The sequence below is a fragment of the Bos taurus genome, chromosome 3 (assembly GCF_002263795.3).
Source record: "Bos taurus isolate L1 Dominette 01449 registration number 42190680 breed Hereford chromosome 3, ARS-UCD2.0, whole genome shotgun sequence".
Classification (NCBI taxonomy): domain Eukaryota; kingdom Metazoa; phylum Chordata; class Mammalia; order Artiodactyla; family Bovidae; genus Bos; species Bos taurus.
In genome coordinates, this window is record NC_037330.1 from 57,970,339 (window position 1) to 57,990,972 (window position 20,634).

The 20,634-nt window shown below is 34.8% G+C and overlaps 1 protein-coding gene across 3 annotated transcripts in view; it reads left to right on the forward strand.

The window, feature by feature from the left end:
* COL24A1 (collagen type XXIV alpha 1 chain) overlaps positions 1-20,634 on the forward strand; it is a 392,387-nt gene that overhangs the window by 34,821 nt on the left and 336,932 nt on the right. For all 3 annotated transcript variants that reach the window (XM_024990097.2, XM_024990098.2, XM_024990099.2), the window contains exons 4-6: positions 3,142-4,496; positions 12,373-12,426; positions 15,154-15,207. In XM_024990097.2, the coding sequence (XP_024845865.1) occupies positions 3,142-4,496; positions 12,373-12,426; positions 15,154-15,207 (1,463 nt within the window). The remainder of the gene's footprint in view (positions 1-3,141; positions 4,497-12,372; positions 12,427-15,153; positions 15,208-20,634) is intronic.

The following is a 20,634-nucleotide window of genomic DNA, read 5'->3' on the forward strand; positions in this document are numbered from 1 at the left end:
GTGATGAGACTTTGTTAATCTTTTACTCCATGATAGATTAATTGTATAAAAATGAGGGTATAAAGGATATAAAATAAACAATGAGGTTCAGCAAACTGGTTTTAAATTCTGTACCCTGAAAACCATTGTAAGTACTGATCAAACACCAGAAAATTAACCATTTGTTAGGCTAAATTTCAAAAACAAAAAGTGCAACTTAGACACCATTTTCTAGTCACAATGCTATTAGGTTTTACTAAGAAATCAGAAAATAAAACCTAACTGGAAAATTTTGCATTTCTTCTTAAATCATTTGGGTCAATGGGAAAAATACAAGTAAAAATTGCATACTTTCTAGAAAACTGCAAAAATGAAAAATCATACAAAATGAAAATAATACATCAACAATCTATGGGATACAGCTAAAACAGTATTTAGAAAATGTACTGCTTAACTACTATGAATAAGTGCTCATCTCTAGAAACTAGAAAAAGAATCGAATCAAAAGAAAATAAGAAAAAATAATAAAGGTAGATGCAGAAAATGATACAGAAAGCAGACAGAAAATAATAGAAAGGATAAACAAATACAAGGCTCTACTTTTGAAATAAGCAATAGTTACCCTTAAGAACAAATAGACCAAAATATTCAAAATTGGAAATTTTAAGAGAGAATCTGAGATAGGGAAACAAAAATAATTTCAAGGGAATATTATGTTTTCTGAGTAATACATTTGGAGCCTAAAAGGAAGTTATTTCCTAAAAATATAAATTTTAAAAATTGATTCAAGAGATAGTTGAAATTTTGCATAAATTAACTGACATAAAAGAAATTAGGGTGAATGAAAAGCTATCAATGAAAAGGCCAACATGATAACCTTGATTTACAACTGAGTGTTAACTTTTGAGAAAAAAATTTAAAGGAATTTAAACTGTTCTAGACCATAAAAAAATAAAGTCCAACATTATAGTCGTATAAAGATAGTATAATAATGGAAAAACCACAGACCAGTCTTAATTAATGCAGTGTGTCTTAAAAGAATAAAATACAATGATCAAGTAGGTTTTATTTTAGGAATGCAAGGATGGTTCAAAAATTAAATTGTTTTGAGTAGTAAATGCTTAAAAACATTTGATTTTTACAAAGCCTAGCTATTTGTCATAAAAACTCAGAATTGAAGGGAATATACATGTATATGTATATTAGAATTGAAGGAAGTATTTATATTATGTGTATATGAATATAAATATTGAAAAGATGTACACTGAAGTTTTAAAATAATACTTTCTCTAGTATTTCATTCTAATAGAATCAGAAATTTGAGGTAGTAGATAGCAGGACTTAAATACAAAGATTGGTTTTCTCTGGGCAAGTAGCAACCCTAGAATATCATACCACTTAATTCTGACTTTTCGTTTGTGTAAAAGTAGCTGATCTGGCATCATAGAATGATAACTTTCACACACTTTATTATTGTATATACTTCAAGCATTGTGATTTTCATATTAGCAGTGTTTCTTCCATAGTTGATTTCTTGAATTGAGAATACCCTTAGAGGCAGTTAGCATTGAGAATACCCAAAGTCACAGATAAGCCCTTATGTTATGTTTCAGAAGTGTAAATTTTTGTTGAAGATTGGGAATGATCTAGCTGGCAATTCATGTCTTATATTAAAGCAAATAGTCATATTATGGAATTAAATTAAAATCTTTTATGAATTATTTTAAAACAAGACATCAACATTTTTTTTACATGTTTTTATGGGGCCTTGTTAAAGTATTTCCCCAAATTCCTGGAGATGCATATAAGTTATAACTGCTGTTAAGAATATTTTGGTGGACATCTGCTACTATATTTGCAGTTTGTAATAAACATGAGTTATCAAATATCTACTAATCTTTTATGAAAGGAAAACTAAGATGATGTGTAATCTTGCTGGCTAATCTTCAAAAATCTTAATTTTTCCTCACTTATAGTTATAAATAAATAGTTCTTTAACGTACAGTGATACAACTGGGAAATTTATCACCCAAAGATAACAAAGATCACATGACTATTTAAGCTGTTCTGTATCTTTGAGAAAATTTATTATTTTTACAAATGGTATAGGTTTATAATTTTGTTGGACTCTAGGGGTACATGTTGCACCTGATCAGATTTGGATGGGGCAAATTCATTCATTCAGAAATTATAGAAAAGTTTGAAGAGAGATATAATAGATAATATAATAGGTATAATAGATATTCTGAGCAGACATAGAATCCATCTTCCAAGAGTTTATAATTGGGTAAGGGAGATAGGCAATATACTATCAATAATATTACAATGAAAACTAGAAAAATAATAATTAAAAAATATATGTAAAACCTATATTTTAATAAAAATTATTAAGAAAGTCTATAAATTACAGGGAGGCCTGGCATGCTGCGATTTATGGGGTTGCAAGGAGTCGGACATGACTGAGCGACTGAACTGAACTGATAAATTATTTGGATTAAGAATTACTGTGGAGGACCGAGACAAAATAGGAGAGAGAGAAATATGTAAGGGAGAGAAAAATATACAGTGCCAAGCAATTTAAGAATTTCAGTTGTCTTGTCCAGAAGTTTTCAGGGTACTGGGTACTTTATGTGTAGCACACACTTAAGGAATTAGGCATAGGGAGGGCTCTTATGTAACTTGCAAATTATTGGAAGGCTACAGAGAAAACATCCTGAAAAATTATAGTTTAAATAGGTGTGTGAACTTAATTTATAAAATGGTTTCCAAACTTAAAATTTCTCTTTGTAAGTATGTCTCCAGTTTCTCTTGATCAAAGAAGGCATAAAATTTTAAATTCTAAATTAATGAAGTAAATGACCATCTGGGAATCTTTGAACATGTACATTCATTGGAGTAACAAGTTCCCTAATAAAACATTTATTAAGTTTTGGGCATAGGGATATTGGGGGGTGTGTGTTTCAGATGATAAAGAATAACATTTTACTCTCCCTTTCCATACCTCTCATTACCTAGACATTAGTTATTGATAGAGCATGTTTATTTTAGAAATTACTATTGATACCTACAAGGAAGATTTTCTCATACTCAAACATTTATATGAACACATGAATGCCTAAGAGTAAGATTCTTTCTCTCTTTCTCTCTTTTTTTAATTTCCAGGCATAGACATTCTTCATCAACTAGGCCTTGGAGGCAAAGATGTAAGACACTCTTCATCAGTGACCGCTGTACCACCATCATCTACACCACTACCTCAGGGGGTCCATGTAACAGAATCGGGTGTCATTTTAACAAACGATTCCTATATTGAATCACCTCTTGTGAAAATTTTACCAGTCAACTTAGAACAGCCATTTACAATATTAATTGGGTTGCAGTCATATAGAGTAAACAATGCATTTCTCTTCAGCATTAGAAGTAAAAATAGACTGCAATTAGGAGTACAGTTATTACCTAAAAAATTAGTGGTATACCTTGGAGGAAAGCAGTCTGTCTTTTTCAACTACAGTGTTCACGATGAGCGATGGCACTCATTTGCCATTGCTGTTACCAATCAAGATGTCTCAATGTTTGTTGAATGTGGAAAGAAATATTTTAGCAGAGAGACTCTTTCGGAAGTTCAGACCTTTGATTCTAACAGTGTGTTTACCTTGGGAAGTATGAATAATAATTCTGTCCATTTTGAAGGAGTAGTATGTCAGTTGGATATTATTCCTTCTGCAGAAGCATCTGCAAGCTATTGCAGATATGTGAAACAGCAGTGTCGCCCCGGGACAAGCCTTCCTCATACAACTATTGTATCAACTAAGATACCAGAAAACTCTCTCCTGCCCAAAAGATTGGGTGAAAAAGTACTGTCACAGGACACAGTTACTGAAAACAAAAGTGTTCTAGATTTCACAAATAATGATTCTGTGGCAGTGAATAAACAACAAGAACACCAGATATCAAGATCTCAGTTAACTTCTCTTCATTCACAGAATGTCTCTGCTATGGATCTTGTGAACCATGTGATTCAGACCAAAGAATTGATCACTGAGCAACTTATTCAGGCAAATTTAAGCCTGCCAATGTCCCATCGTAGCCTCAATGAGCCAAGGAAAAAAAACAAGGATAAATTTATTTCTCTTCTAAATGTGTCGGACAATATCACACAACATAATGATAAAATAACTGGTCTGTCACCACTTAAGAAGATATCATCTAGTCTTCCACATATAAAACAAGATACAATTAAGAATCTCAAGAAGGCTATCACAGCAAATCTGCACACTAATGAACTTATAGAACTGCAGCAGATTTTAAACACAACCTTATACAGAGTGACAGATGAGCCATCTGTGGATAATCACCTTGATCTAAGGAAGGAAGGTGAATTTGATCCTGATGCTACTTATCCCATCGAAAATAGCTATGAAACTGAGCTTTATGATTATTATTATTATTATGAGGATCTTAATACAGTGCTCGAAATGGAGAATCTAAGAGGGCCAAAAGGGGACACTGGACCTCCTGTAAGTTATTATTTTTAAAATATGTCTTAATTCACTAATTTACCATCCATTTCAGAAAGAATTCTCTGGGCTGAACAATATAGAACAGATCTGTCTTAGGTATGTAGCCTGGCTTACTGTGAATGCATTCATGGTTGCCATAATATATCCAACCAGAATGCTACTCTGGCTCAAATGTTGTACTTTTTAAAAACTATTGGCTGGCTCAGAAGGTTACTTAGTTCTGGTAAAGTGGTGAGTAAGCCATGTTTTTCTTGTTGAATTGAAATTCAATCAGGAATTGAGTTGCTAAATACAGATCAGCATTCTATTTTATTAAAAATCTGTAGACTTAATGCATAGTCATGTTAAGAGAGAATATTAAAGTTATACTAGACTAAATAAAAATATTTTGAATACATTATTAAGTGTATTTTCAGCAAAGTAGTATCATATGAACCTTTTAGATAGAAATAATTTTATAGTGAGTCATTGGGGAAAAGCAAACCCTTATATTATAGAAATTAAAATATTTCACTTAGGATTATAAAGAGTAACATATTTCATTATATCTTCCATGATATGGCCAATTTACATTTATAAGTTAATAGAAGTTCCATCTACCTCATGCAAAAATAGCCACTCAGCAGTCCATCAGTCCATTTAGTAGGAAAAAAGCCAAGTCACTTCCTTAATAATTCATTAACAAAGCTATGAGATAATAGATTGATTATTTTAGCTCTGAAATTCTTTTGTCACGTAGGTGCAATTACTGATGGATGATCTTTTAATCATTTAAGACTCATTTAAAGCTATTTAAAATCACATTAGAGACATGTTTTTACCATTCATATTTTGAATACCTTTAAATAATCAACTTATATATCTTTAGAAATCTTTTTTTTTAATTTCAAGCAGAATAAAATATATCTTAAGATATTTCTTGATTTGATGGAAGTAAAATTTGAGACATTTGTTTAGTTCCAGAAACCATAGAACAAGAGATGATGCCACTTGCTTAGCTTGTGTTTACTTTTATTACTCAAAGTAACTTGATAGGTATTGAGCAATGCTTAGAGTGAATGTTTAAAGGATTTAATAAAATCAGAAGAATATATTATAGAGAAATAACTTTTCAGCTAGTAGTAAAATTGAGCCACTAGGCAGGTCATATTAAACAGTAAAGGAAGCTGTTTAGTTTTTTCAAAAAATGTCAGAGATGAGTATTAATCTCTGCTCTAAGTCCAGAAACAGTTATTTTGGCAATGGTTGGTAGGTGAAGCAATAATAGTCCACGGATAGTTCCTTAGTCTCTCGTATGGGCAAAGCAGAAACATAAATTGTGTAAAATAGAATCACTGCTCAGAAGGAGCTTATGTTGTGGTAATAGTGATACAGAAGTACATCTGTAACCTTGTCTCATGGTCAAGTAAGATACATGACCCTGAGAGATGCAAACTAAACATGTGGAGTACACATTTTCAAAGGTAAGAAAAAAATTTTTGAGGAGAACTCTTTGAAAGATCACTTAAGGCTGAGCTGTTCAGGATAGGTTCTTGTAGGCAAACTTAGAACCTAGACCTCAAATAATGGATATGATTTTGATAGGTGAAAGAAACTGTTGTATCTTTTATGTAGGAAAAACAGCAAAATAGCTATAATTTATTGAGATTTTTTACCTGTGGCAGGAACTCTGCTATGCCCTTTATGTTTGTTATCTTAGAAAAACTTGGTAAGTTTAGTATTATTACCCTCATTTTTCAGGTGAGGAAACTGAAGCCCAGAGTAACTTGTTTGCTTGCTCATAACCACATGCCAATAAATGATAGACCCAGGATTTTGACCCTAGAGGTAGGTTTTCTGCCTCTAAAGGTCAAACTCTTTCACAATATGAAGCTGAATAACGATAGATAAATGTAAGGCCAAGGTAGACCTTATACAGGTTGTAGAGGTCTCAATTTTCAAATAATAGTTCTGACTTTATCATGTTCTCAGTGGGGAATTTTGTAGGTTTCTAAGTAAAGATATGATTAGGGAAGTCAGTCTGTGGCAGTGCCCAGAACAGACAGGAAATTCCTGTTATCTGGATCTTACAAAACTAGGACATTATCTAGGATAACAGCAGGGAAAATGCAAAGGAAAAGTAGCATTCAAGGGAGATCTTGAAGGAAGGTTTGGTAGAACTAGGAAATTAACTGGACTTAGGGACCAAATGAAAAGAAAGAGGATCAAGGTGGCTCTAAGGTTTTAAGCCTGTGGGTTGAGAGACTGGTGATACCAATATAAAAACCAATAATTAAGACAGGAAGTTGATTTTAGGAGAAGAAACCGAGTTAAAACATTTAAGGTGCTATTGGCAAATCAGCAAGCTGTTGAAAGATTTGAAGAAGGTGAAGTGAAAAGAGAAGTCAAAGTAGGGGGGTATAGATTATGGGAGTTTTCCCATCAGTATTATAGAGTCAAGAAATTTGCAAGGAAAGGACTTGGCATAGAGTCAAGAGCCAAATTGTAAGGAATGTTTGCTTTGTGGTTATAGAAGGAAAAAAAAAAAGAAATGTGACAGGATAGACAGATGGGACAGAACAATATAGTTAGTGTTAGTCACTCTGTCGTGTCTGACTCTTTGTAACCCTGTGGTAGCCTGCCAGGCTTCTCTGTCCATGGAATTATCTGGGCAAGAATACTGGCGTGAGGAGCCATTCTTTTGTCCAGGGGATCTTCCCGACCCAGGGTTGGGATCAAACCCGGGTCTCCTGCATTGCAGGCAGATTCTTTACTGTCTGAGCCACCAGGGAAGCTCATAATATAGTATCATAAAAGCCAAAAATGAGAGTTTTGAGAAGAAATTGATCAGCGGTGCTGAAAGCTAAAGACTGAGAAAAAGTAGAGGAAATCCTTTGGATCTTCTGGTGGGAAAGTTGTTATTGAACTTTGATAATGATTTCAGCATAGTGTAGAAGTCTAAAGGTAAATTTCAGAAAGTGTATGAGAGAGTAAATGGTGATGAAATGGTGAACTTTATAGAGATTTTGCACTGCTTCTTGAAGTGGATTAAGCCTGAGGACAGCCTGATCTTTCCTACTTGTTGATGCCTGTTTTTCATCTACATACCCTTGATGTTCTTTTGATATCTTTGAAGTTCATTTCAATAAAGCTATTAGGTTCTGTGTCAGTTTTTTCTGGTACTCTTTTGATCTGAAGTTTTTTGTTTTGTTTTACTTTCTAAAGAAACATCTCTCCTTAATTCTCAGGCATTTTTCTTATCCATTTTTCTATATTCTTCAGGCACACCAGTACACACATGTTAAAAGTCCTTTGTGATGATAGTATTTATTATCTTCTCTACAATGATGTCCATGTGTTTGCTTTTTTTCCATTTTATGTAAATTCAGTTAAACTACATCCATATTCCTTAACTGATTTTTTTCAATTGTGGTCAGCTATTATTGCTTCTGATGTGGATTTAGTCTATAATTCTTTCTTTTTTTGCTCTTTCAATCTTTAAGCTGTTTTGGCTCACATTTCATTACCTTGGTTGTTATTTTTGTCTTTTATGACTCTTCTTTGAGCTTTTTGTAGAGAAACAGCATCTTGAAATTCTTTGGATTTATAATGAACTATATGAACTTCTTTCTCTGCATGGAGCAATCCTTTTCTGGTAAAAAAATTTTTCATTTACTTTTAATTTATGTTTCTGTCCTCATACTTCCCCCCTCCCCTCAAAATGTATAGGTCCCTTGCTGGTTTCTTTCTGGTTATCGCTCATTTTTAAAATAAAAACGCCACTATTTGGGCCACTATGTGCTTTAGCATGGTATGGGGCTGCTGCCAAGTCGCTTCAGTCGTGTCCCACTCTGTGCGACCCCATGGACTGCAGCCTACCAGGCTTCTCCGTCCATGGGATTCTCCAGGCAAGAACACTGGAGTGGGTTGCCATTTCCTTCTCCAATGCATGAAAGTGGAAAGTGAAAGTGAAGTCACTCAGTCGACTCTTAGCGACCCCATGGACTGCAGCCTACCAGGCTCCTCCATCCATGGGATTTTCCGGGCAACAGTACTGGAGTGGGGTGCCATTGCCTTCTCCTAGCATGGTATAGGGAGAGGCAAAAGGGAGTTAGGTGGAGTAGTACACAGCATCAAATTCAAGTTGCTGCCTTCAATGCCATCTTTTGATATGTATTGTGTCCTCTACCTAGAAATGTATCTCCTCTCGTTTTCATGTACATGAAGCCCTCTGTATCAGTCTAAGAAGTGATATAATGATTCATGCTCTTGTCTTTTACCTCCTCCCTCCACCAGAATTTTCCTGAGGTTAGGAGATTTGTTGCAGATCATAAAAATGATGGGTTCTTCCTTTTCAGCTCTGCCTTCCTTACTCTTGGGTTGTTTGAACTGGATCTTTGCAGGGTCATGAATTATATTCTCTGTGGCTTTACCATTCCTTTGAACTTAGCTATTGTCATTAAAGGATCATTGGAATGAACTTTCTGGACTGATATACTGTTAGTTATCTGTAGCCTGTCCCAGGTTTGAGGTCTGAGGAGGGTTTTTTGTTTTCAGTCATCTTTCAGCATCTTTCCTTATTCCAAAATGTCTTACTATTTGAAAGATAATTTTCATATTTTATGGTTTGTGGTTGTGGTCGTTTTCTTGTTTCATCAGAGAAGTTTTTTTCTTTTGGTATTTTTTGTTGTTTTCAGAGGGTTTTTGAGGGAAGGAGGGTAGCTTTAAAAATGTTCTCATTCTGCTATCTTTTATAGAAATTCACTAGTGACCCATTTTAGAATGTAAATTACATCATGTCATTTATCTGCTTAAAACTCTTCAGTGACAGGAGAGTGTAGCAGTTAGAATAAATTAAAACGTCTTTATCATGACCCATGCAGTGAAATGTCATCTGGCCCCTGTTTTCCTTGGCAACGTCACTTTGTTCCACTTTTGTTTACTTCCACTGTTGGCTTTCTTTTAGTTCCTTAATAAGATTGTATTTTTGTTTTATTTTACTCATGCTGTCATTCATTTTATTCCTATTTTCAAATTTTGTTTTCTCCTCTTTCCTCATTCCTCTTCATTTTTTAGGTCTAACTTAGAGCTTCCTCAGAGATGCATTCTCTCATAGCACAATATAAATTATGTGCACTGTGTTGATCTCTCTTGGTTGCTTGTTCTTTTCCTCATATCACTAAATAAAATGCATATTATGTGTTTATTTGTTAGTAGGTGTCTTTTTATCTCATTGTCAGCTCCAGGAGGTTTTGTTGCTTACTAATGTTTATTGAGTAAGTGAATGAATCAATGAGTGAGTGAACTATAAAAAGAAATTTAGATGCAAGACTTCCAAGATCCACCAGACACTACTCTCTTACAAGTATTGGATACATTTGCTTCAGTATATTACCTTAGTAATAATAATATTGTAACTAACACTGAGTACTACTTGTGCTCCATGCATACCTTTAAAAAATTGCTCTATAGTTTATGGTTAATTACTCTATATCAGACATAGTTACAAGTATTTTATATACAATAACTTTAATATCCACTGTAACATCATCAGTGTTATAAAGATGAGAAAACTAAGTCTTAGCAAGAGTAGCTGACTTGTCTAAGGTCATTCAGCAAGTAAATGATTGAAGCATGATTTGACTGTAGATTGGATGATTGCCAGGCTTCCCTGGTGGCTCAGACGGTCAAGCGTCTGCCTATAATGCTGGAGACCCGGCTTCAATCCCTGGGTCAGGAAGATCCTCTGGAGAAGGAAATGGCAACCCACTCCAGTACTCTTGCCTAGAAAATCCCATGGATGGAGGAGCCTGGTAGGCTACAGTCTATGAGGTCGCAAAGAGTCGGACAACTGAGCGACTTCACTTTCACTTTGGATGATTGCCATAGCATTGCTCTTTAACTAAATTATACTTTCTCTTAATAACTGATAATCTGAAAGTTAAAGTGCCTTTTCTAGTACTTCACTTATAGAAAAAAATTCATAAAAAGTCATATCATATAAAATTGCTTTCCTTCTCTGGTTTCTAGGAAATACCTGTTAATAACTTATTCTCAAAGATATGGAAATGAAAAATTGTGAAGACAAGTTAATACTTATTGCTAATTAATTCAAATATTTTAATCACAGCATAAATATGCTTTTTCCCCCACCTCCACTATCTAATATGAACTGTAATAATTTCTTTTTCAGTGTGAATGTAGTAGTGTTTCTTTTGTCACAAAGTAGCGTGATAGGGCAGTAAACCAAACTAGATATTTTAATTTTGCATTTAATTTTTTATCTTTAGAGTTTATTTTAGAGGACTTAAAATCATCAGCTGTTAAGTTCTGAGGACAAAAGTAGAACCAGAACTAGTTTTAAAAAGAGTTTTAATTTTTTTTTAAATAAGTGAAAGTCAAGTTTTGATGGAAGCCAGTGATATAGTAGTAACTCTCAAAATATTTGAATAGTTCAGGATGGAGAATAGAAATATTACTTTTATGTGGTTGAAAGAGAAATATTACTTTTTTAATTTTAAGGAATACATGAAAGGTTTTTGTTAAGGGGTATAAAAAGGCAAAATAAAAAGGAAAATGGACAGTTTGGAATATACAAAGAACATTAGAAAACTGAAAAGTGACTGAAAAAAACTGAAAACAAGCATCAATAAAGGAGAACGTTTCAAAGAGAAAAATGTTACATGACAATGAAGATCAGTAGGTCATGCTATATGTTAATGGTAGGGCTAATATTTTAACCTTGACATGTTTAATATCAAAGTTCATAGTATTTTTACTGCAGTAATGAATGAATGTTTGTAAAACATTGTATATAAATGTAAAACATAGGTATATGTATGCTCTGAGACATCAAGAATAATACCATGGCAGCAGGGCGCTCAGTAACAATGAAATGAATAGGCAGATGAATGAATGAATATGTATTAATCATATCCCAAATGAATGTTTATTCCTCCACCAGTTGATTGTTAAAATAAGTTTTAAAAAAAAGATAATATAAGGCATTAATATGTGGAAGCAAAGTAGTAGTTTCCTATTTCTTATTTGATATATTTCAAAAGTGACATTTAAAGAACTCAGAATACCTTAAAATTGATCTGTTTTTACTTTTTTACTGTTTTTACTTAAAATTGATTTTGTTTTTACAAAACCATTTAACTCTATTGACCTCTTGGTATGCTGCATTTTGTGTAGGGCAGATATATTACTGAATATACTAGCTCAACTGGTAAAGAATCTGTCTATAATGCAGGAGACCTAGGTTCAATCCCTGGGTTGGGAAGATCCCTGGAGAAGGGAATGGCTACCACTCTAGTATGCTGACCTGGAGAATTCCATGGACTGTGTATAGTCCATGGGTTCGGAAAGAGTTGGACACAACTGAGCAACTCACATACTAGAAGGATCTCATTGTAACAGTTAACACATTACACAGATCTTTGGTATAAGTCTTCTAAGAAAACATAAAATGGTCAGTGCTTTATTTTTTCAAGGCAAATCTTCATTTGAAATGTGTTTGGAAAAAACCCCCAAAAACCTAGAGTTGTTGATCTCCAAACCCTAAATTGAATTCCTCTTTCAGTAGTAAAAGTAAATTTAGGTAAAAAACTACCCACAAAACTACTAGTTATGGTCCCTGTAAAAACCAGATACAGTGGCCATAACCATAAGTCATAGACTTCCTGCTGCCATATCTGACCAGATTAAAGAGGACATTTGAGTTTCAACTCTCACTCCTGCTGATTAAGGTGAGGGGTTTCATGTTATTTTAAAACCATCATCAGCTAGTAACTGGGGACCAAAAAAGAGCCCTGGAGTGAAATCTTCCCAAGACTTGTGAGAAAGGATGCGTCTGTTCTCTTGTCTAATGTCTCAGCATTTGTTTTCCAAGGGTCCCCCTGGCCCAGCAGGCATCCCAGGTCCATCAGGAAAGAGAGGCCCGCGGGTAAGTGGATGGGTTCCATTTCTCCCTTGCTGTTACAGTTGGTAGTTTTCCAGTATGCTTTTCCTACTGTTGTACAGTCTGTACTTCCTCTGGAAATCCGCCTAGATTGTCAAACTTAGCCTGGCCTTTGCCAATTCAAGAGAAGCTTGGGAACATGTGCCACTTATTTATTTGAGTGTAAACACCCAGCCAAAGCATTCTCTGTGAACATGCCCAAAAAGATAATCAAATTTGTAGATTAGTGATTGTTTTGGTGCTACTTGTAGCATTATTCTTAGTTATAAAGTGATCTCATCTGTACTTGATAGTCCAAGGTGGGGATCATTTACTTTGGGAAATGAAGAAGAGTGGGCAGCCTTAAAATAGTGCATTCCTGGATTACATAGTGGAAAATATTGGAATTATAAACTAAAAAAATAATTGTCCTGAGGAAAAAAGCTTCCTCAAGGGTAGCAGTAGTTTTTCACATTAAACAGGTCCAACAAAAGATTTATTGCTGTGTTAGAATTCATTTCTTTCAAACCTCAAAAAAAAAAAAAAAAAAAGTGAACTTTTACTAGCAGAAATTCTTTGAAGAGCTAGAAAAGGAATTATGATTGTATGTTATAAAGACAAATGTAAATACCATATATAATCCACTTTCTTTCCTAATTTTTGCTTATCATATAAACAAATTAATGTAAAACTCACCCTAAAATGCTAATTTAAATGGTCCATATTCACATCAAGCTCTTGTTGATGTGAGGCTCAAGATGAATGCTTACTCTGCTCTAGCTGTTTAACATTTCTTTTCTTTCTCTATACTTGATGACCTACCACATTCCTCTCAAGAGTGTTTTGTAAACTTGTCCACTCTCCTACAGCCAACAAACCATTTCTGTCCTCCCCGCTTTCTGTCAGGAGACCCTGGATTTTGCTTTCTGAGGCACTGAGTTCCCCTTTGCATTAATTATATTCCCTCTCCACTGCTAAGGCTGTTCTTCCACAACTTAACCTTTTCTATCCCTAGATTTTATCTTATTTGGCAACAAACAGCAAATTATCTTTTTTTTTTTTTTAAGTCCCAGACTTTTACTGATGCTAATTTTTCCTAAAGTTATTGTCCTTGCTCACTTTTGCACAAATGAGCTCTGTGGAATAATACTTTATACCCATTGGTCCCACATCAACAAATCATTTGTTAATCCTCATATATTTCCCCACCTACTTTATTGAAAAATTTATTTTTGAAGACTACACAAATGAGAGGTCAAGAAATCTAATTTTTTCCCTTAGTTTTCATCTTGCTAGATATACTTTCCATGTTTGTATTGCTATCATTCCTCCCCCTTCTGAAACACAATGCTCTGTTAATTTAGAAGTGAAAAAAAAACAGATAAGTATTTCTGTTTTAAGATAGAGGCATAACTGAAGGAAAAGTCTTCCCTCATAGTTCAGTTGGTAAAGAATCTGCATGCAGGGCAGGAGACTGGGTTCGATCCCTGGGTCAGGAAGATCCCCTGGAGGAGGAAATGAAAACCCACTCCAGTATTCTTGCCTGGGAAATCCTATGGACAGGGGAGCCTAGTGGGCTACAGTCCATGGGGTCACAAAAGTTGGACATGACTTAGCAACTAAACCACTACATAGCCAAAGGGTACAGAGGTGGGTACCAAGCCCAAAAGAGTATAGAAGCCCTGGAGACCTGAAAGCCTTTCTGGAGATGAATCTTTGTTCTTCTATTTGCTGGTTGTATGAACCTAAGTTTACCCATTTGTAAAGGGGAATAAATAACCACCCTGCAGGATCGTTATATGGATTAGTAATAATAATAATAATAAATAAAGCAGTAACAGTTACTTACATATAGTAGGTATTTAGTAAATAGAAGCAGTTATTGAATTCAAATGGACAAATACCACTTTTTTCTTAAATTCCCCACACTGCACGGCTTGTGGGATCTCAGTTCCCCGACCAGGGATTAAAACTGGACCACAGGCACTGAAAGCACCAGATTCTAACCACTGGATCACCAGGGAATTCCCTAAATTGACAGATATTCATTGGGAGTGGTGATATTAAAAACAGCTGCTTTTCAAAGAATTTATAATCCTAGAACTAAACAGCACATGTCATGAAGAAGTTAAAATAGCAATAAAATATTAATAGAATTGTCCCAAGGCAACATATAATTAATTGCAAATTAATTTTATATGCAACAGTTTCTGTGGGATTGAGTAGGAAAGAGAAATCACCTCATGCTAGCCAGGTTTTAAAGGTGGTATCTCAGTTGACACTTGAACATGATTTGAGCAGGTGTAGGAGAGGCATGGTTAAATGAGGTAAGTCTTAAGGCATGCATCATAGCATAAACAAAACCCAAGTGCAGAAGGGGTTACCGGATGTTGAGAGGAGAATAAAACAATTGCACTTTGTTATTTTTGGGCTTCTTACCCTGCACAACTTTTAGAAGTAGCGCTGAGCAATGTGGCTGGAGATAAGAGGTGGTAAATAAGGGACATAAATACCTCAAAGCAGTGTTTTGAAGCAAAAAACAGAAACCGCAGTTCTGCTCTGTAATCGGTGTCTTTTCTAAGACTGAAATATCCAAGACCTCAGAAGAGATAATGAACTTTGTAAAATAACATATCCATTTTAATGAATCATGTAATATTTATTTGAATGTTATAATAAACACTTACTTGTATCTAGATCTAAGAATGATCTGAATTTTTTTTCTATTTGTAGGGCATACCAGGGCCACATGGAAATCCTGGGTTACCTGGATTACCAGGTCCAAAGGTGAGTGCTTTGAATATCACGTGATTTTCGGCACATTACTAAAGAAGGTCTTTAACTTTTAAAGTCAACCTTGGAATATTAGGGATCTCTGTCATCTCTAGAGCATGAGTCTTTGGCAAGATTGTCATAGGGTGGCAGATGGCCAGGTTCCTTGAGAGCCCACCACACTTGGATTTATAAATAGCTAGTGGTAAAGGCAAGCATGGCCCTGCTTTGATATTCTAGTCTTTGTTGTCAAAATATGATGGCAATATATGGAAACCTCTGTAGTGTACAAATTATGATTTGAGTAATTTACCTTAAATCAAGACTATTTTGATGTATAAATAAATACTGAGGAAATAAAACATCATTTATTTCCCTGTTTCATACTTCTCTAATATTTTCACTTGAAAAAGATCTATGAGGATAATGCTTATAGGATATACTCATATTTTTATGAAAACAACTAACCTGAAAACCTGTAAAAATATGAGCATACATAGTTGTGTGCTAGTAGTGTGACAGATAGTAGTATGCTGCTGCTGCTGCTGCTAAGTCACTTCAGTCATGTCTGTAAAACAGATGGAAGTATATATACCAGGCTGGTTACCTTCATAGCGGGTATGGAATTGGAAATATAAGTAAATATACATATCTATACACACACATGTACACGTGAATGTAACACTAGGGTTTTGGTTGCCAGTAAAATCATGAATATTTCAGGGTCATCAGTAACCACTCTGCTTATTAATTATCTTGCTCAAAAGTAACCAAATAGCTGTTACCATACAGATGTAGATTAAGATAGGGTAGAGCTTAAGGACACAGGTTTTGGAGTCTAACTGATTTGGATTCAAGTTTTAGCCCTCTTGATTTGTATATACTGTGTTTAATCGTGTCTGACTCTTTGTGACCTCGTGGACTGTAGCCCGTCAGGCTCCTCTGTCCATGATTCTCCAGGCAAGAATGCTGTAGTGGGTTGCTGTTTCTTTCTCCAGGGGATCTTCCCAACCCAGGGATTGATCCAGGTCTCCCACATTGTAGGCGAATTCTCTACCGTCTGAGTCACTAGGAAAGCCCCTTGATTTGTATGACTAGAAACAAATTGCTTTGCCCCTTTAAGCTTAATTTTCTTCTCCAAAACAGAGAAAACCATGGTATGTCCTCATAGGGCTGGAGTGAAGGCTAAATAAATTGTGAGCAAAGCCCTTAACAGAGCTAACACATCATAAATAATACCATTATTAATAATAAGTAATAATGACTCCCTCAGTTTCTCATCACTCTCAACAACTTTTTGAGTTTAATAAAATGTCTCAGAAAAAAGGCTTTTAACTACTGGATGTGTACCAGAAAAAAGACAAATGTCTTCTCAAGAAATTAGAATTTTGTTTTAAAATCTGTGATTCTCTAGCCCTCCAAGTTTTGTCTGGGGACTTCAAGGATATTTAGACTAGTGGAAGGCTAGTGTAGTTGTAAAGATCCAGCTCATGGTTCTCCACAGAGCTCAAGTTCTAGGGGACTTGCCAACCTACTAACAGCCTCATCTCCACAACTCGACGGAAGACAGAATAGAGGTGGGGTTTCCACATGGCTTGTGTCATCCTTCTCTTTTCCTGCCTAGCCAATAACAAACATATACTTGAAGAAACAAAAAAGATGGAGAATAGGGTGAGGGGAGATGAAGATGGAAATAGTGGAAAGCCTTTGATTTCATTGACTTCTTAAAATGTGTGTACTTAGGAGAAAATACTTGAGAAAATGATGTCTGTGTCAAAAAATTATCTTTGTCCAAAGATTAAAAACAGGGTATTTTGCAGTGTTGACTAATATGAATGTGTGCCTTCAGTAAAATGCTCTAGGAGAGATGAAGTCTTAATCTCAAGATTTCTCTTTAATATCATACTTAGTAGTATAAATATAATTTTGACTGTAATTATTTACCAATAACATATTTTATGAACCCCTATATTAGGGATTTTGTAAGCTCTACTTAAAATTTGCAAGCAATTAACTGAACCTCTTGGGAACTTAATCATATAAACCTGAATATTAGTCTTAGTTTATATTTAAATTTAATAAATTGATAACCATCTTCAAAATAGCCAAAACTGACCATGATTTGTTTTAACTGCACATATTTATGGGGACATTAGATAGGACTTCCCTGGTTGCTCAGATGGTAAAACGTCTGCCTACAATGCAGGAGACTCGGGTTCAATCCCTGGGTTGGGAAGATCTCTTGGAGAAGGAAATGGCAACCCACTCCAGTATGCTTGCCTGGAAAATCCCATGGATGGTGGAACCTGGTAGGCTACAGTCCATGGGGTCACAAAGAGTCGGCCACAACTGAACGACTTCACTTTCACTTCTCACTTTCATGCATTGGAGAAGGAAATGGCAACCCACTCCAGTGTTCTTGCCTGGAGAATCCAGGGACAGGGGAGCCTGTTGGTCTGCTGTCTATGGGGTTGCACAGAGTCGGACATGACTGAAGTGACTTAGCAGCAGCAGCAGCTTAGCAAGGCTAGTAGTGTGTGGTTTATGAAACCAATTTTCCTAGGAATTTAACATTTTAAAGTAATACACACTTTAAAGTAATCAGGATTAATAGAACATTCAAGTTTTATACTTTGTAATCCTCTTATAGTGTTTATTCAGGACAATGCAATAAATATGCAGATTTCATGCTCTCAAGGATAAATTTTGACATGTAATCACAGGATTTATTTTCCTTCGGGAACAAAGATCCCTTTTAGGTTAATGGGTTTTACAGTATTAAGACATTTTCAGAATTTTTCTCTTTTCAGTTATTATTCAGCAAGAATAACATAGAATTATTGTTCTCTAAGAAAAGTGTATAAAAAATCTTGTCACTTGCATAAGAAATTGCACATTTCAAAAGGGGTTACCTGAACCTTTGAAAAGACCAAATTAAGATAATTACAAGTTTAGAAAGATTTAACTGCAATGGAAAATGCAGTGCATTATGAAATGTTTATACAATCATATTTGGATTAATATATTTTATAAAAATTGTTAGAACTGATACCAACCAGGGTTCTTGGCCTTAACCAGTCAATAGAAATTTCAGATTCCTTATGTGGAGTAAGGAAATGGGTATGTTCAGGGGTTGGACCAGAGGGTTGGCTTAGAGTTTTCTCACCCCTTTGGTGGTGTTGTGTATAGTGAAAAAGTGAAAGTGAAAGTCCCTCAGTCATGGGCTATACAGTCTTCATGGACTGTATAGTCCATGGAATTCTCCAGGCCAGGTCTACCCTGGTCTGGACCTGAACCCAGGTCTACCACATTGCAGGCAGATTCTTTACCAGCTGAGCCACCAGGGAAGCCCAAGAATACTGGAGTAGGTAGCCTATCCCTTTTCCAGGGGATCTTCCTGACCCACAAATTGAACTGGGGTGTCCTGCATTGCAGGTTGCATATAGAGGTATATGCAATGCATTGCTTTTGCTCTGACCCCCTGTTTTGGCTCCCAGCTCTTCAGAAGTGGCAGTTGGGTGTTGGTTTTTTTTTTTTTTTTTGGTCTTTTCATTTGTTTGTCCAGAGATGCAACTTTTACTGAAAATATCACATTTATTATTTGTTACATAAAACAAAAAGTCTTGTGTCTCTTAAGAATGAATATACCTTAAGATAGTATAGAAATAAGTTCTATTTATAAGGCTATTTTAAAGTTTATAAGAATAAAGCTTATTTTGCAAACATACTCTAGACTGATGCAAAATCTAGCATTTTATTTTCTGTTATCCTGTTACAATTAAGTTAGTATTTACCATAAAGGACAAAGAATGTAAACTTATCTTTGGTGGTTCTAAACTCTGTTCAAGCAAAATAAGTTTTCACATGTTTGTCTTCCTTAATAGATTCTGAGTTATTTGAATGCAGGGGCCAGATCTTATCCCTCTTTGCCTTTGTATCTAGCCCAGTGCCTAGAATGTGTTGGGCATTCTATAAATGTTAAACTGAAGTAATAAGCAGACAATGTTAGTAATAAGGCACTGGCATCAAAAGGGAATAAGAACTAGCACTTACTGAGCATCTAGTATCAGTTGACAGTATTTTATGTATGCCATCTCATTCAATTCCACTTCAATTAAGAGTACTATTCAGAGCAGGCTTTATTACCTTCTGCTTTCCATAGAAGAAAACATATTCAGAGAAGTAAGTACTTAACCAAGGTAACACAGTTTAACTGGCATCAGAATTAGATCTGTTTTACTCTTTACCTTACACCTATTTGTCTCTACTAGCATAGTGAGTGGTTCACTATGAACCTTGAATGTATGGAACAGCACCTTAAGAAGGAAAGATGAGGGTGGGGTAACCTAGTGTAATTAAAGACTTTCTGAATTCATTTAGTAATAGTAACAAAATATGTCCATTCCAGGGTTCCAGCTAATCCTTTGGATGCTAATAAGATATAAACACCATAAAGAGTGTTTATATCTTATGAAACACCATGAAACTGAACTCTCATCTCTTAGAACTGTGTTGTTAAATTGCTAAATAGTAGAAGAACAAAATGCCACACAAAAATTTTGTGGGTATACAACATTTTTCAGCAGTATGAAGACTAATTTAAAATAGAGGTAAACTATTGAGTTCTTTAGCTGAAATCAGTAGACTTCTGGTAGAAATATTGTCTTTCTAAGAAAAAGGTCTTTCTAAAAAAATATCAAGTGAATTCTGCTTCTCTGTTTGCTAGAGAGAATGACTTTTTTCTTGTCACCAAACCATCTAAGTCCACATTTCATCATATTTGCTTATTTAATATAAACTTTATTTGCAGGGTGCTGGAAATTCTTATTACTATTAATTAATACATGATCAATTATGCAGTAAATCTTCAGACATGAGTCCGAATGAAGAATCTAGATCTACTTACAGTTCTAGTCCAGGCCATCTATTTTTGTCCAGATAATTTCTTTCTCAAAAGTGCTTCTTAAAGGCTACTTAAAAACTTTCCATGAATGTTAATTAGTAGCATATATTACTTTAGTCAAGTTCAATAGCTCCTTCAAATTTAATCCCGTTCAATGAAAATATCTAATCTTAGTAAGCTGCTATTAACAGTGTTCTGTTAGTATTGGCTTGGCCAAAATGTTCATTTGGGATTTTCTTTTAAGATCTTATGGAAAAATCTGCAAGAAGTTTTTGGCCAACTCAATAATATTAAATGAAATGTTATTAATTAATAATATTAAATATTGAATTCCAAAGAGTGTATCTGTGCTATACTTTATTTCTGGTTTTGGCCCTCTGTTCCCATGTTTCTGTCATGCTCCCATTTTCCTTGCTTGTGAATTAAATAAATATGTTAAATATAGATGCTGACCCATTCTAAGAACTTTTTTACAGAGTCAGATTGCTATGAAAATTTTTCAATCCAACAATCTGGCAATGTAAAGTATGATAAAATGC